Source organism: Epinephelus moara, chromosome 6 (genome assembly GCF_006386435.1).
Source record: "Epinephelus moara isolate mb chromosome 6, YSFRI_EMoa_1.0, whole genome shotgun sequence".
In the NCBI taxonomy this organism is placed as follows: Eukaryota; Metazoa; Chordata; class Actinopteri; order Perciformes; family Serranidae; genus Epinephelus; species Epinephelus moara.
In genome coordinates this window covers 38227723-38242309 of record NC_065511.1, presented here as the reverse complement: position 1 = coordinate 38242309, position 14587 = coordinate 38227723, and the positions used below count along the sequence as shown (strand labels likewise).

Here is a 14587-nt window from a genome sequence, read left to right as displayed (position 1 = left end):
CCCAACACACCACAATATAGTAATTTTGATCTTCCTGTGCTGCATTAACAACCTTACAAAGTCATGTCCAGACAGAGGATAGTGTAGAATCTTTATTGATGCACTAAGGATGTTTTTGCCACCTGTATATCACTGTCATAGCGTTGGTGAATATGTCTATGGTGGGGTTGTGTATGTCTCTATCCGATTTGTATCCAGATACACAATCCATAATCTCATACAAAAATAATACTAGATAATATATACATTTGTTAGGATTAAGTCATTATTTTTTATTTAATAACATAATAATATAAGTATAATTTACATATATTTACATATAATAAAAGTAAGACCAAGATGAATCAATTATTTCTTCAGTCTTTACATCAAATACTTAATCAGAAAAGTTCCCAAAAAAGAACATCTTCTGTCACACAAGCAATAGTAGAAGAATAATAGAAAGAAGCTCTCTTTTACCTTAGTAAAATTATTAATAGCACAGTTTAGAGATACAAGGAAAAGTCCTGCATTCAAAATCTTACTTAAGTATCTAAGTATTGACATCAAGGTGTGCTTAAAGACAATTTCTGCAGGTCCTCAAACAGTCTTAAAATATCTTAAATTCAGTTTGATAAATATTAGGCTTTAAAACAATTAAATTTAAAGCCCAGTTCAGACCAAAGATTCACGACCAGACGAGTTGAAACGTGCAACTACTTACAATGCACCGTTCTGCAACATGTAGCTTTTCATGCTCATTTTGTGGCTGAATATAATTTGTAGCTTCTTAAAATATGAATGAGGCAAGGCAAGGCAAGGCAAGTTTATTTGTAGAGCACAATTCGTACACAAAGTAATTCAAAGTGCTTTACAGAACAAGAAAATGCATTAAAATCACAATACAAAATAAAAACATAAATAATCAATATAAAATGAACTTTAAAAGAGAAGAGTGCAGATAAGATCCTTTCAGTCATATGCACAGTGAAATAGAGCTGTTTTGAGCCTAGATTTGAACATTGTCAGAGTAGAGGCCTGTCTCACATCTTCAGAAAGACTGTTCCAGATTTTAGCTGCATAAAACTGGAATCCTGATTCCCCATGTTTAGTCCTGACTCTGGGCACCAGCAGGAGGCCGGTCCCTGAGGTCCTCAGAGTCCGAGATGGTTCATATGGCACTAACATGTCAGAGATGTACTTTGGTGCTAGGCCGTGGAGAGACTTGTACACAAGCAGAGCTGCTTTAAAGTCTATTCTCTGAGCCACAGGAAGCCAGTGTAGAGACCTGAGCACAGGACTAATGTGCTCGTACTTCCTGGTTCTGGTCAGGACCCGAGCAGCAGCATTCTGGATGTACTGCAGCTGTCTTACGGCCCGTTTGGAGAGGCCAGTGAGCAGGCCGTTACAGTAGTCTAACCTACTAGAGACAAATGCATGGATAAGTCTCTCCAAGTCAGGTTTAGACACTATACCTTTGATTTTGGCAATGTTTTTTAGATGGTAAAAAGCTGCTGATGTTATTGATTTGATGTGGCTGTTAAAGTTCAAGTCTGAGTCCATTATTACCCCGAGATTTCTAACCTGATTTGTAGGTTTTAGAGAGAGAGACTGGAGGTGACTGCTGACACTTTCTCTTTGTTTCTGTGGACCAAATACGATGACTTCAGTCTTGTCTGAATTTAGCTGGAGAAAGTTGTTTTGCATCCACACACTGACCTGTTGGATGCAGTGACAGAGTGAATCCACTGGTCCATATTCACCTGCTGTCAGTGAGACATAGATCTGAGTGTCGTCTGCATAATTGTGGTAGGACACATTATTACTTTGTATTAACTGGCCTAAAGGCAGCATGTAGAGATTGAACAGAAGGGGTCCCAGGATTGACCCTTGGGGCACCCCACAGGTCAAGGCCATGTGGTCTGAGACACAGTTACCAATTTCAACAAAGTACTTCCTGTCTTCTAGATAGGACTTCAACCAATTTAGGGCAGTGCCAGAGATGCCCACCCAGTCCTCTAGTCTCTGTGAAAGGATCTCATGATCGACAGTGTCAAAAGCAGCACTCAGATCTAGCAGGACTAAAACTGAGACTTTGCCTGCATCAGTGTTCAGGCGGATGTCATTTGTCACCTTAATAAGAGCGGTCTCAGTGCTGTGATGGGGTCTAAAACCTGACTGGAAAACATCAAAGGAGTTGTTCATTAGGAGAAAGTCAGTAAGCTGTTGGTAAACAACTTTCTCAAGGACTTTGCCTAAAAACGGCAGATTTGAAATGGGCCGGTAGTTGTTCAGTACTGTGGCATCAAGACTGCTCTTCTTTAGGAGAGGCTTTATGACCGCAGTTTTCAAGGCCTTTGGGAATGTTCCAGATTGTAGTGACATGTTAACTATGTGAGCGAGTGGTGGTAACAAACTGCTCAGCACAGACTTTAGAAATCTAGTGGGTAACACATCGAGGCAGCATGTAGATGAACTCAGACTGGTGATGATCTCTTGGACAGTTTTGTCAGTTACAGGTGCAAAATGAGTCAGCTCTAAGTGTCTAGGTGGCTGCAGGGTTGTTATTGGTGTTGTGGAATTGATGGCATTTTTAATGGTCTGAACCTTGTCGCAAAAGAATACTGCAAACTCATTACACTTAGATGTGGAGATCAGTTCCAACGGCAGTTGAGCTGGAGGGTTTGTTAATCTGTTCACTGTTGCAAATAAGACACGCGAGTTGTTACTGCAGTTTCCAATAATTTCAGAAAAGTACCTCTCCCTTGTTCTACGTAAGATCTGGTTGAACACGTACAACTTTTCTTTATAAATTTCATAATGAACATGAAGCTTTGACTTGCGCCATTTCCGCTCGGCCCTCCGGCACTCCCTTTTCTGTGCCCTGACCGAGTCGTCATTCCTCCATGGCGCCTTCTGCTTATTTTTAACCATTTTAACCTTCACAGGGGCAATGGTGTCCAGAACATTCAAAACACTCGAAGTAACAGAGTTCAACAAATCATCAACATTAGAACATGAGGCATTTTCAAAGTTTATCATTTCCATGAACAGAGCACCTGTGCTGTTATTTATGTGTCTCCTCCGAACAACTGCAGGACCAGCCGGTGGTTTGGGAGAAACAGACAGGTCAAAGAAGACACAGAAATGATCAGACAGAGCAACATCAACCACATTGACGTTTGAAATATTAACCCCCTTTGTAATGAGCAGGTCCAGAGTGTGCTGCGCTCTGCTGTGGGTGGGCTCACACACATGCTGAGTCAGGCCAAAGGTTTCAAGGACAGCACTGAGCTCTTTAGCATTTCTGTCACAGACATTATCCACATGTACATTAAAATCACCTGTAATGACCAAACCATCAAAGTCTGTGCATACAATTGAAAGCATCCTGGTAAAATCATCAATAAAACTTTGACGGTGCTGGGGAGGCTTGTATATAACTACATAGAGTATGGACGGAGATTGTTTTAGCTCCATTTTAAAGGATACATACTCAAATGATGAAAACACCCCAAATGACAACCTGTGCATAACCATATGATCTCTAAATATTGCACAGACACCTCCACCCTTTTTGTTTTCTCGTGTTTCAGATTCAAATTTGTAGTTGGGTGGAGCTGATTCCGTTAGAACAGCATTACCTGTGTTTTTGTCAAGCCATGTTTCAGTTAAAAACATAAAATCAAGATTATACGAAGAGATCAAATTATTAATTAAAAATTATTTGTTAGACAAGGATCTGACATTAAGCACAGCAAGTTTCAGATTAGTTTCAGTAGGACTGGACATTATCTTCTTACAAGGGATATGGATTAAATTTCTCTGATTGGACAGTCTAACTGTCCTTCTGTAATCTGGTCTATATGGTGTGGCTGTAGATATAGCACTAGGGGAGAATATTGTCTCACAGGGCCCCAGCTTGATATTACCTTTATCATGGCTGTAAGTCCTGGGACAGCAGAGGCCCTGTGCATCCTAGCTCTTAGGGATACCATGAGGATAGTGATAGTGAGATACTGGCTACAGCTGCATTTGTAGTGATGAAACGGTGAAAATCATAAAATGAGCTTCAGATGGACTGTATTCATAGTAAGTATGCTACAATAATATAAATAAGCAGTACCAATTAGTCAGTGAGAATGTGTGTGAGGGCATAAGCACATACAGCGAGCAGCAGCAGCAACCTGCCATCCGACACCGGCACACCATGAGAACGGAAATAGAGGACTTGGCGGGGATGGAGCACCCGCCGCAGCAAGCGAACACATCGTCTGCAGCCATTTTGACTTCACAAGGGGACTTCACTACAAAGTGATTGGCTGTAGAAACAGACGACATGCTTTACGTTCTAAAAAAAGCCGCCGAGTCGAGCTCAGACCGGCCAGTTCACACCACTGCAACTTTTTTATGCAGCGTTCTTAAATGGTTTCATCTCATCACGAATCTTTGGTCTGAACTGGGCTGAAGTGTCTGACAGCTGTAGACACCCTGTTAAACTAAGAATAGTAAAGGAACCTTTTGCGCAGAACGGCCCAAATCAGAGTAATATGTATTATATTACTGGATTATAATTACTGATGCATTCATGGTAAAGGTTGAGATCATTATAAGTACTTAATCTGTAATACTACATCATCATTTATTAGTTGATTTTATGATGTGTTATTAATCAGAATCTGCAAAGTAACTTGCAACCAAAGCTATTAAATAAATGCAGTGAAGAAAAAAGTACTATATTTGCCTCAGGCCTGTGGAAGAGTAGCAGTGTAAAGTAGCATAAAATGGAAATACTCAAGTAAAGTACAAGTACCTGAAAATTGTACTTAAAGACAGTACTTGAATACTCTAATAATGAACAATGACAGTGATACACAGCAGAATATCTTTTTAGCCAGCCCGTAAGAAGGCAGATTTTTCACTCAAATGCCTCTGACTCAGTGTTGTTTACATCAGTCCCTTGTTCAGTGTCCTCCCTCTGAAATTGGTATTTTCAATAACGCTGCGTGTCCCTGTAAATAAAACAGCACATGGCCTCGGTATCCTTGAGGGGTTAGAGGCCTGTTAGAGGAAGCATTAGCTGCTAACAGTCTGTTTGTGCATCGATGTAGTCAAATCTCAGAGTCTAGTTTCTGTTTTCCCGTATGAAACAATTACTCTTTCCACCCCTGGTCTTCAGGTTAATATGAAATTGTACTCCCATCATTTCTGTAGAGATTGCCAGCGCACACACTGAACACAACGTTCCTACACTGGAGAGTTCAGTGGAGCCATGAGCATCAGACTGATTTTTAAGAAGTCAAATCTTAACTATTAAAGCAGTAGGTTTGAGCTCTAAACAAAAGTCTAAGTGAGACTGTTTTGCATTGCAGAACTGCTCTCAGGATCAACCAGCAGAACACAGAAGTCACTTTGCAATGCATAAAACAGTCAACACTTGTCAGCAGTTTGATTTATATCGCAAAGCAGCCACTAAAAATACTTGTGTTACAGGGTAGATTTTATTGTCTCTAACCAATAGCACTCAGTATCTATTCATGACCTCTGAAGTGAGAGGTAGCAGCTTACCTGGAGCCAGAATAAATGGACTACATTAAAGCAGATGCTTTGTTTAACTGTGTCGTTTTATGCGAGTTAAATTCACTGGTGGGTACTGTAATTCATTGCCTGTAGCAACTCAGAGGGCCCTCTGCTCTCCTCTGCCGAGCTAGTGAGTCTCCACTGCTCTCTACGTGCAGATTTTAGTCTCCTATTTACCTCCAGTTTTCTCCCAGTTTACTTGGTGTCTGTCCCCAGTTCATACCATGAAGGATCAGATGTACATCAACAGCCCCGTCTTTTCCTCTCACAGAGAGCAGTCTCACATGAGGAGTGTAAAACACTAGTGCAGCGGTCAGAGAATGATTCTTCACAGGCCTCCCACCAGCCAGCGCTGTTAGTTGTTTTATATCGAAGCGCCTTGCCAAGCCAGAGGCACCGCTGTCAGGAACTATTTTCTGTTTCACGAGGAAGACACAAACTATTTGGACCACCTGCTCTTTCAGCGAAATAGACAGAGAGGCGAATCTAAATGGAAGCTGTGACCCCTTCAGTTCAATTTATTCCATTTGTACAGTTTAGAAACGCAGAAGCAAAGTGATTAAAACACACACACACACACACACACACACACACAGATTTACAAAAAGAAGAAAAAACAGGAAAAAGGGGGTGCAATCAATAATCTGTGTGGGCGAGATAACAGTAACCCTGAGGGCTTATACAAAAGACAAGATGGCAAGCTGAGCGACAACCTCACCGAATAACAATCTGCTGTGCTGTAAATGACAATAAAGTGTAGATTTTATGCATTTATTCATCTCACATCTGAAGGAAGATGCTGATTGAGAGAACAGATTGAAGAAGTGTTTTCAACGTTGATTATAGGCACGTTTGAAACAAGGTGCACTTCTGTACTCTGTATACTCAAGATAAGTAAGTTAGTATGGCACATTTCTTATGCTGCACTCCCACTGCATGGTTCGGGACTCCTAACACCTTGGTGTTTCACCCAGGGGCGGTGTCTTGCCTCCTACGTCACACAGTGTTGCCTGCTGTGTGTTCTCGTCTGATCGCATTGGGTTGTCAAGTCACTTTTTGGATAAGCTAGCAAAACCGTAACCTGCAGAGTTGTTTATTACCCTAATCTTTGCCTTAACCCCAAGATTTAACCTGCAGCAGACCTCACACCTAACTGTAACTTCAAACAGAGATGATTTTTTTTATTTTTTCTGTGATCACTGATTTGTAGAGATACACTTAGATTTTTACTCCTTGTACTGCTGGCACTGACTTCCCTGCAGACTCTCAAATGATTTGAGTGCTGATAAATTCTCAAGTTGACCATCATGATGTTAAACTGAAAATATGTACATGTAAATAGTGCTAAAATATATTGACATAGATGGACGAAATTATCTCCAACAACAAAAATCTACTCAAATGAGCCTCTGTATTCTGATATCATATATATGTAGTACCTGGTATCAATAGATGTCCAAACATTCTTACAAGACAGACTATCAATTTCCATGTGTACAAGTGTGAGACAAAATATTCAGATTACAGGAAAACATGAATTATATATTCTGTATGCCTTCATACTTGTGTGTGTTATTCGGTGTAGTTTGCCTATTTTTCCAGGCTTCAGAAATAAAGCTAGCCTCTTCTCATTTTAATAAAACCAATAAAAAAATTTGTATAAAGTATGAACATTCACTCAGGGGCTGAGATGTTAGCAAAGCTCACCTTAACATGCATTTTGGGAACAGAGGAACGTCTGCACCTCTAAAGTTGTACACCATAGTGTGCCGCGTGGTTGTGCTAGCTGCAATTTTTTAAAATGTGGGCCGAGTAAAAAAAACATTGCCTTTGCTTTTGGCAGTACCTTGGCTATTTAATGGCAGGTTTGTGTAGGATGTTCCATGTCGCGCTTGTGATGATCTCTCTGACCAATCAGTGGTCTGCAGTGCTCTGACCCTACCCTCTAGTATTGGTTCAGCTCACTTGGAACCTGGGCCGGGTGTTACCAAAAAAGCACCAGGTACTATCCACAGCTATTGCTAATGGAAAATCGAAAGGAACTAGTCGAGCAAAGTAGAGCCGCACTGTACCACACAGGAAAAAAGTGACAGTAGAAAAAGGGAATTTAAAGAGTAGAAGCAAAGTTCAGGTAGTAGGAAGTTCGAGATTTAGGCTCAGACTGAGGCTAAAGCTGCATGTCGGAGTCAGGGTGATAAAAAGCAGCAAAGAAGAATATAAAAGTAGACATTTGTTGAATTCTAAAATAACCCTGTTTGTCTGCTTAGCATACAGACTTGTTTATATGCCCAAACAATGTGTTCACACCTTTAACATTAAGATAGGAAAAGCTTTTAGGACGTATCGATTTGTTTTTGCAAATGATTTGTTTTGTAATGTTATCTTGTGTAAAGTTGACCGAAGTGTAAACTTCCCCAAATCCAATTAAGAGCCAGACAGAGCCACTAACGCTACTCTGAGCTGTCTAGGACCTGCTGCCACACATCAAGTAAATACTACACAGTTTTTGGTTTTGCAAAGGCGATTAAAAAAAGACGGCACCATCTAAACACCTTGGATGCCAAGTATCGCTCCATGTGCTCCCCCTCAACATGTGCAGAGAAGTTGGACAGACCTGCTGTGATTGGACATACACTGTTCAGCCTGTTCAGGTTAATTACGACTTCCAGTTTGTACTTAGTTTTGTATTACATGTGAATTTTAAAGCCTTTTGTGATACATGCTGTCCAAACTATACATACATTGTGTTCAGCAGTCTCAGGTGGAACAAAAACCAAAAGCAAGACTGCTGCCATGTGGTTGATGCTTCCACCCAGAGCTTGTTAGTGTGCCATGTGTGCACACATTTTCAGCATGGGTAGCCACAGCAGGTAACAAACCCTCAAACCTGGCAGTGTTAGTGCATGATCGACCTGCACAGGATGACTTTTTCATTTCGGTGAGTGATTAGGTCTCGACACTGTCTTTATGCTGAGCTGGACATCTGTTGTGATTTACATGATATATGACCATGCAAAGCAAAAGCTGTGAAACATTATACAGTACACAGATGCACAGTTTTATTTAATTACTGGAAGTTCTTGAGGGGTTTATTGCCGTCTGGCAGTTTAGTCTAATGTAACTTCTGCTCCCTCCACATGAAGTAGAAATCTTAAAATCCAACATGTATCAGACTGCCTCTTCAGTTAACTGCCCGACCAAATGTCTGCTGCTCTGTGTCACTGATTAATATAACATGACAGTGATTCAACTTACTCTAAATTCTTTATTTAGCGCAACTGCAGAAATGATCACACTTTAATTCATAACTTTCCCCACACTGCTAAATATATTTCATCATATTTTCGAAACACATCTCCCTGTTAATCTGATCTGTTGATGATATTTGGTGTTGACGCAAACTCAGCTGCCACGTTTACACGCTGTCTCGATAACTTCACGTCATACTTAATGATCTTTTGAGCTGTGTTTTTCTTTTTAACAGAAATATTCTTACTTACCAATAAATTACAGTCAGTTTGTGCAGCAGCTCAGAGGGCACCATCCTTTCTTTTCCTTGTCAGCTGTTGATATAAAATATCAAGGATGTGTTCAGTTTCACTAGGTGCATTTCCATCCACCTCTGCTTCATAAAAAAAACCTGAGTGGAAAAACACCAGTTTGTGTATTGATAAAAGGTTACTGATAAACTAAGTTCATTGGAAACAGATTCAGCAAATAAATGATGTTGTACCATCATTTCACAGACCACTGCAAGCTCTCCTCGACCTCTCTGGACGGCTTTTAACACATCCGTTGTTTGCCTTTGTTTGAGGTTTGACTGGCGCTTTTTTAATTACAGAATCTCATCATGTCCTTTTCTTCCGCAGTGGTATAATGACTGGAGAACTGAGCCTGCTACTGCTTATGTTGATGAACCAACTCCCAGTATTAGCATAACAGTAGTGGATGGAAAAGCACAAAAATTTGAATTTTCTTTTGAGGATTTTCTGAAAATTTAGCCAAAATTTTAGCTTCATTTGGGTAGAACTCCAACTAATGACAGTAGTGTAGCACCAAACAAAATGTGGCAAAATACTGTACAGCAACTGGAAAAAATAAGTGAACGAGAACAAAAGTTGTGTTGAAAAGAGAAACTCTAAACACCAGACTCCTAATTACCTGCAGTATGGTGTTGTGATGTAGAAATGTACTTTACTGAGTTTACCATGCGAGCTGCTGGTTAATATCCAGGGCAGTTTACCCAGCGTTTGTTAGCAACTAGGGGTGTGTCATATCATCTTGCTCACGATAATACCGGTATAATTTTAATATCATATAAAAAATGCATATTGCGATACTCGTGATATTTGGACTTGTTGACATATTGACGTATTACTGTTACCCACGGCAACAACATGCACAGCTGAAAGCGAAATTATTACAGACACCGCACAGAGGGAACTCAGTTAGCGGCTCCTCTGGCAGCAGCACAGCGTCTCTCCCTCTCCTCTCTCGCCGTGCACACACAGGAGTCGGTGTTGTCAAGTGATTTTGTCATAAACCTTCAGGAGTCGGTGTTGTCAAGTGATTTTGTCATAAACCTTTGGTAATGTAAACCTATGTGACGCTCACAGCTCGACAAAAAACTCCATATATGTGACTTTGTGATAGTTGTGGTATCCTAACAGCCTGTCACAGGTTACAGCGTGATGATTAGAGAGAAATGGCAGAGCATAAAGGTCCAGGTGGGAAAAAACAACTCAATCATTTAGGATTTTACTAAAAGAAGGAAATTACCTGTTGATTTATATATATATATCCCAGGGGACATTTTTTGTTTTTGGAGCTGTTTAAATGTGTAATTTGTGGTAGATTTTATATTGTTGAACTATTAATAGTATAGTATATTTTAATTAATGTTGTATACAGAATCTGAATCTCACTCTGAGTTACTGCTGTAAGAAAAGACGTATATACCTCTCAGCATGTTTAGAGGAGTAGTAACTAACTTGAGACTGAATTCCTAGACAACAGCAGCTCGCTCTGTGCAGATGAGACAGGAAGTCTGTGTTCCGAGTCAGCCTTTATTTCAGATCAGAGTGCTGCTGGTCATAGCTAAAGTATTTATGTCGACAATGGTGACAAAACATATTTTTTATGTTCAGATTTTGCAGCCTTGCTGAAAACACAATGCTTTCTCTCAAATAAAAGACGGGGGGGAGAATAAAAATATTTGCAGGCTGGATATAACAATAAATTCAAAAGAAATGGGGCATTAAATGGCAGCAACAAATAGTTTAGGGTATAGACTGCTCATGTAGTGGTAGTATTATAAGCCACTTTTGGGTATTTCAGGTCTTTACAGTGACAAATCCAGAATAATAATTACTATTAAAGAAAAAGGAGTGGGTTTTTATCAAATGCAGCAGTAACAATTGTGTCTACTGAAGCTTCTATCTATACAAGAGCAAAGGCAGTTGGCATCACAGTAGCCTATTGACCCCACCTTGATTGACAGGTGATGCTTCAGCTCTGCAGTGCAAAAACAGCACAGTATCAGCTTAGCACACGGATGTCAACCCCCAACCCCCACTGAAAAAAACAGAGTGAGAGAGAATCTCACAGATGGGATTATCACTTCAAAGGTTGGGTCTGATGACTTGTTGTCAGGTTTTGTGACGGAGGCTTGTCAGCTGCTGGGTTTTATGTAGCTTTGCAGGGTAGAGCAGAGCAGACAGACAGGTGAGCTCTGCCCAACACCTGCTGGACTCTGTCCATCAAATCTGCAGCTCCATCGCTTTTACTGCCCCTCTCACAACCACAGGAATCCTCTTCATATTCTCAAGATGCACTCACGACATTGTGCTGCACACGAGAGAAGTGAACATCACTGTTTCCTTTGAGTAAATAGGGCAAATCTACAACATTTCAATAAGAAAAGATGGAAATCTGAACCTCCAATTTATGATTCAGCCTGATAAGAAGGGTGTATTTTCACACAGTGCAGCTTAAATATAAATCTGTTATTTTCCATGTCAGCGGTCCCTGAAGGGAGAATTATTGTTACTTGCTTCTGCCAGAAGACAAAATACAAATGTGGAGTTCATTTCCAAAGTGCTATGTGTCTATTTCGGTTCATCATTGATCGTTCATCATTCAATCTCTCTAAAATATGGAGGAGAAAAAAATGTTCTCCTCTTTTCAACCCACAACTCATTTAAAAGTATCACGGTTTGAATTCATTTTATATTTTAAGAGTGTGTGTGGCATGTGTTTCCACTGGCGGATTTCTCATTTTGGAGAAGAGGGGGAAAAAAGAACCTCATCAGATGTCTGCTGGTCCCTGAGATGGAAAACACTGAGAAACGCTGCCCTAGATAACAAGTCAGTCCAACCCCTTTTGCCAAACTGCAGGAGCTGATGTATCAAACAGCAATCAAAAGCACAGAGCGTTTTCTGTGCAGGGACGAACCGTAGTGTGATTTGGGAGGAAATTCAAGGGCTGTTTGTGCAGGTCCGGGGACAGCTTGGGAATTCTGGCAGGTTGCATCCACACATGCACGCACACACTTTAATGCACTGCCACCCCTGACCCATGTTCTATTTCCCCTGCTGTTTGATGAGCTGCAGTTGTCAGCTGTGATCAAAACCAACCCGCCCTTCATCTCGCACTTACACCTTCCTCCTCCTGAAACTCTTCAAAGCATCTCAGCCATCGTGATGCGATATTTGAATACATATTCCGTATCTCTGCCGCATACCTTAACATCTCGCCCAGATTAAACCGTTCTCATCCATAGATGAAAAGCTAAAATACTGCTCTAGTTCTTCCAAAATTGAAAATCTGATTCCCACCAGGTCACACACTGAAGTTTTTGCATCGCTTTAATAGTTCTTTAAAGCTACGAAAATGAGTAAAAATAAAAAGTTAGAAGAGAATAAGGATACAAATGAATTAATGGTTAAAATTAAATAACAGAATTCTTATGTAGTAAATCTGGGTGTGAAATCTTACATAATACTAAATCTGTCAGCTGAAGCTCCGCAGGCAGGTCTTTCCAAATAATCGGCGCCCTGATGGCAAAAAACCTGGTCACATTTTATTCTTAAACTCTGGAGGAGCCAGAAGGGCCACCCTGCCCGAGGATCTGGGGCTTCAAACTGGCTAACAGGAAATTAAAAGATTTATGATATGGCTCAAAGCCACACGGAGCAGTTATTTTAAAAAAGAAAATCCACACTGAGCAGGTGAAGAAATGCCAGAGTGATGAAGCTTAATTTGTAAAGATTTAATTTCTACCTGCTTTATTTAAACTGAAAATATATGTTTGGTTGTTGTACAACTAACTGATCGTCTTCTGAGTCACACACTTAGTAGTATGGCGTCAGACATTTTAGGATTTAAGGCTCAGGAATGCTGAGTGTTAGTTCTCTTTTTCTCTATATGTTTTTGCATTTTTATCAATTTAGGCAACAGTTCACTTTCAGATTGTTCACAAAAAAACAGTTACAAATGCAAGTGCAATTCATGAGACATTATAGACCCTTCACTAAGTCCCACCCCCAGACCCAGACTGGCCAATCATAACGTAGCATCGGGCTGGCTTAGACCAGGGTCCGACAACAACACAGCTGTGCTCCATTGACTCTAATTTGGAGCTAAATGTTGTGCCTGGGGCACGTCGTGTATTAATGATACTCGTTACCTGGAGAGGTTGGAAAAAGATACACGTTTCTTCCCTGTTCCAAAATCAAACCCTGAAAAGTGTAGGGTTAGCTAGCTAGCTACTGAAGATATAGCCTACTGAATGTATACACATGTTGCTTTTGCTTTTTAATGACTATAACAGTGAAACAAAGACCGACCCTGCTGTACAGGAACCAGTGAAGGGAAGCAGGGAAACTTTGCTGATATTCAACCAGCTGTGTGGCATCACAGTGTGTGCAGATGAACATTGTTTGACTTCCCCTGGACATCCCAGGCACGGGGGTAAAGCCAAACATCGTTCATCTATCCACACTGCGATGCCACACAGCCAAGTTTCCCTTTATATTCATTGTCTTCTGTGGCGATCAGTAGTGATGTGGTGGTTCACTTTAATAACTTTCAATAACCAAGAACCAAAAAATTAAAATATCCTGAAGCCAACTATTAAAGTACAGAAAAGCATAATAGGTGCTCTTTGAATGTTTAGTCCATAAAATGTAAAAAAGAAAGTGACTACATGAAGTCTTTAAATGTCTTGTTTTGTCCAACTGACAGTTTTTTACTATTTGACTGAAACTCTCTACAGGTGAATGCTACCTGATGGAGTGGTCCGACTGGAGCCCGTGTGTGAGCATCTGTGTCAAGGGGGCCGGCGTGGACTTCGGTTCGGTTCAGGTCCGCTCACGAGCCGTGTTGGCCCAGGAGCCTGAAAACCTGCAGCTCTGCCCTGACCAGGCCTGGGAGTCTCAGCCCTGCACAGGTGAGTACACTTCTAATAAGTGGAGGCGTATTTCAGTGCATGCAAATAAGCTCGCCGTAAGCCAGCAGTCCCAAACTTTGATTAATTTATTCATTCTACTTTACCATCACATTCGTAATACACATAATTATGGAGGACTGAAGTCAGTCTGAGCTTGGGCAGAAGGCAGGGAAGCACGATGGCGAGCTTGTCAGTGCATCAGAAGGCTAACACAGAAAGACACTTAGATTCAGGGTCATACCTGCAGGCTATTTAGTCTTCTCTCCATCTGAACCTGAGTGTTTGGATTGTGAAAGGAAACTGGAACACCAGCAGAAACCCACAGAGAGAACATGTTGAGTTCGTGGAGGAGGGATTGGGGGCTGGAATCAGATGAAGGTTTTTCTTGCTGTGAGGTGACACTGCTAACCACTGAGCCACCTCGGTATCCAAACATAGCTGAGAAAAACTAAAACGCTAACTACTGCAATCACTTTGTTTTCCCCTCTGTACACTGGGTCAATTGGCGTTCTCCCAAATGGGATTTCTTGAGTCAGATTTCCAAACAGAGGAAACCCCCGTGCTCATTTACTGTTGTG

The 14587-nt window shown here is 40.9% G+C and overlaps 1 protein-coding gene across 1 annotated transcript in view; it reads left to right on the top strand.

Annotated features, from left to right (window-relative positions):
* LOC126391922 (thrombospondin type-1 domain-containing protein 7A) overlaps window positions 1-14587 on the top strand; it is a 293064-nt gene that overhangs the window by 265969 nt on the left and 12508 nt on the right. The window contains exon 25 of the mRNA XM_050046936.1: window positions 13836-14009. Coding sequence (XP_049902893.1) covers window positions 13836-14009 — 174 coding nt within the window. The remainder of the gene's footprint in view (window positions 1-13835; window positions 14010-14587) is intronic.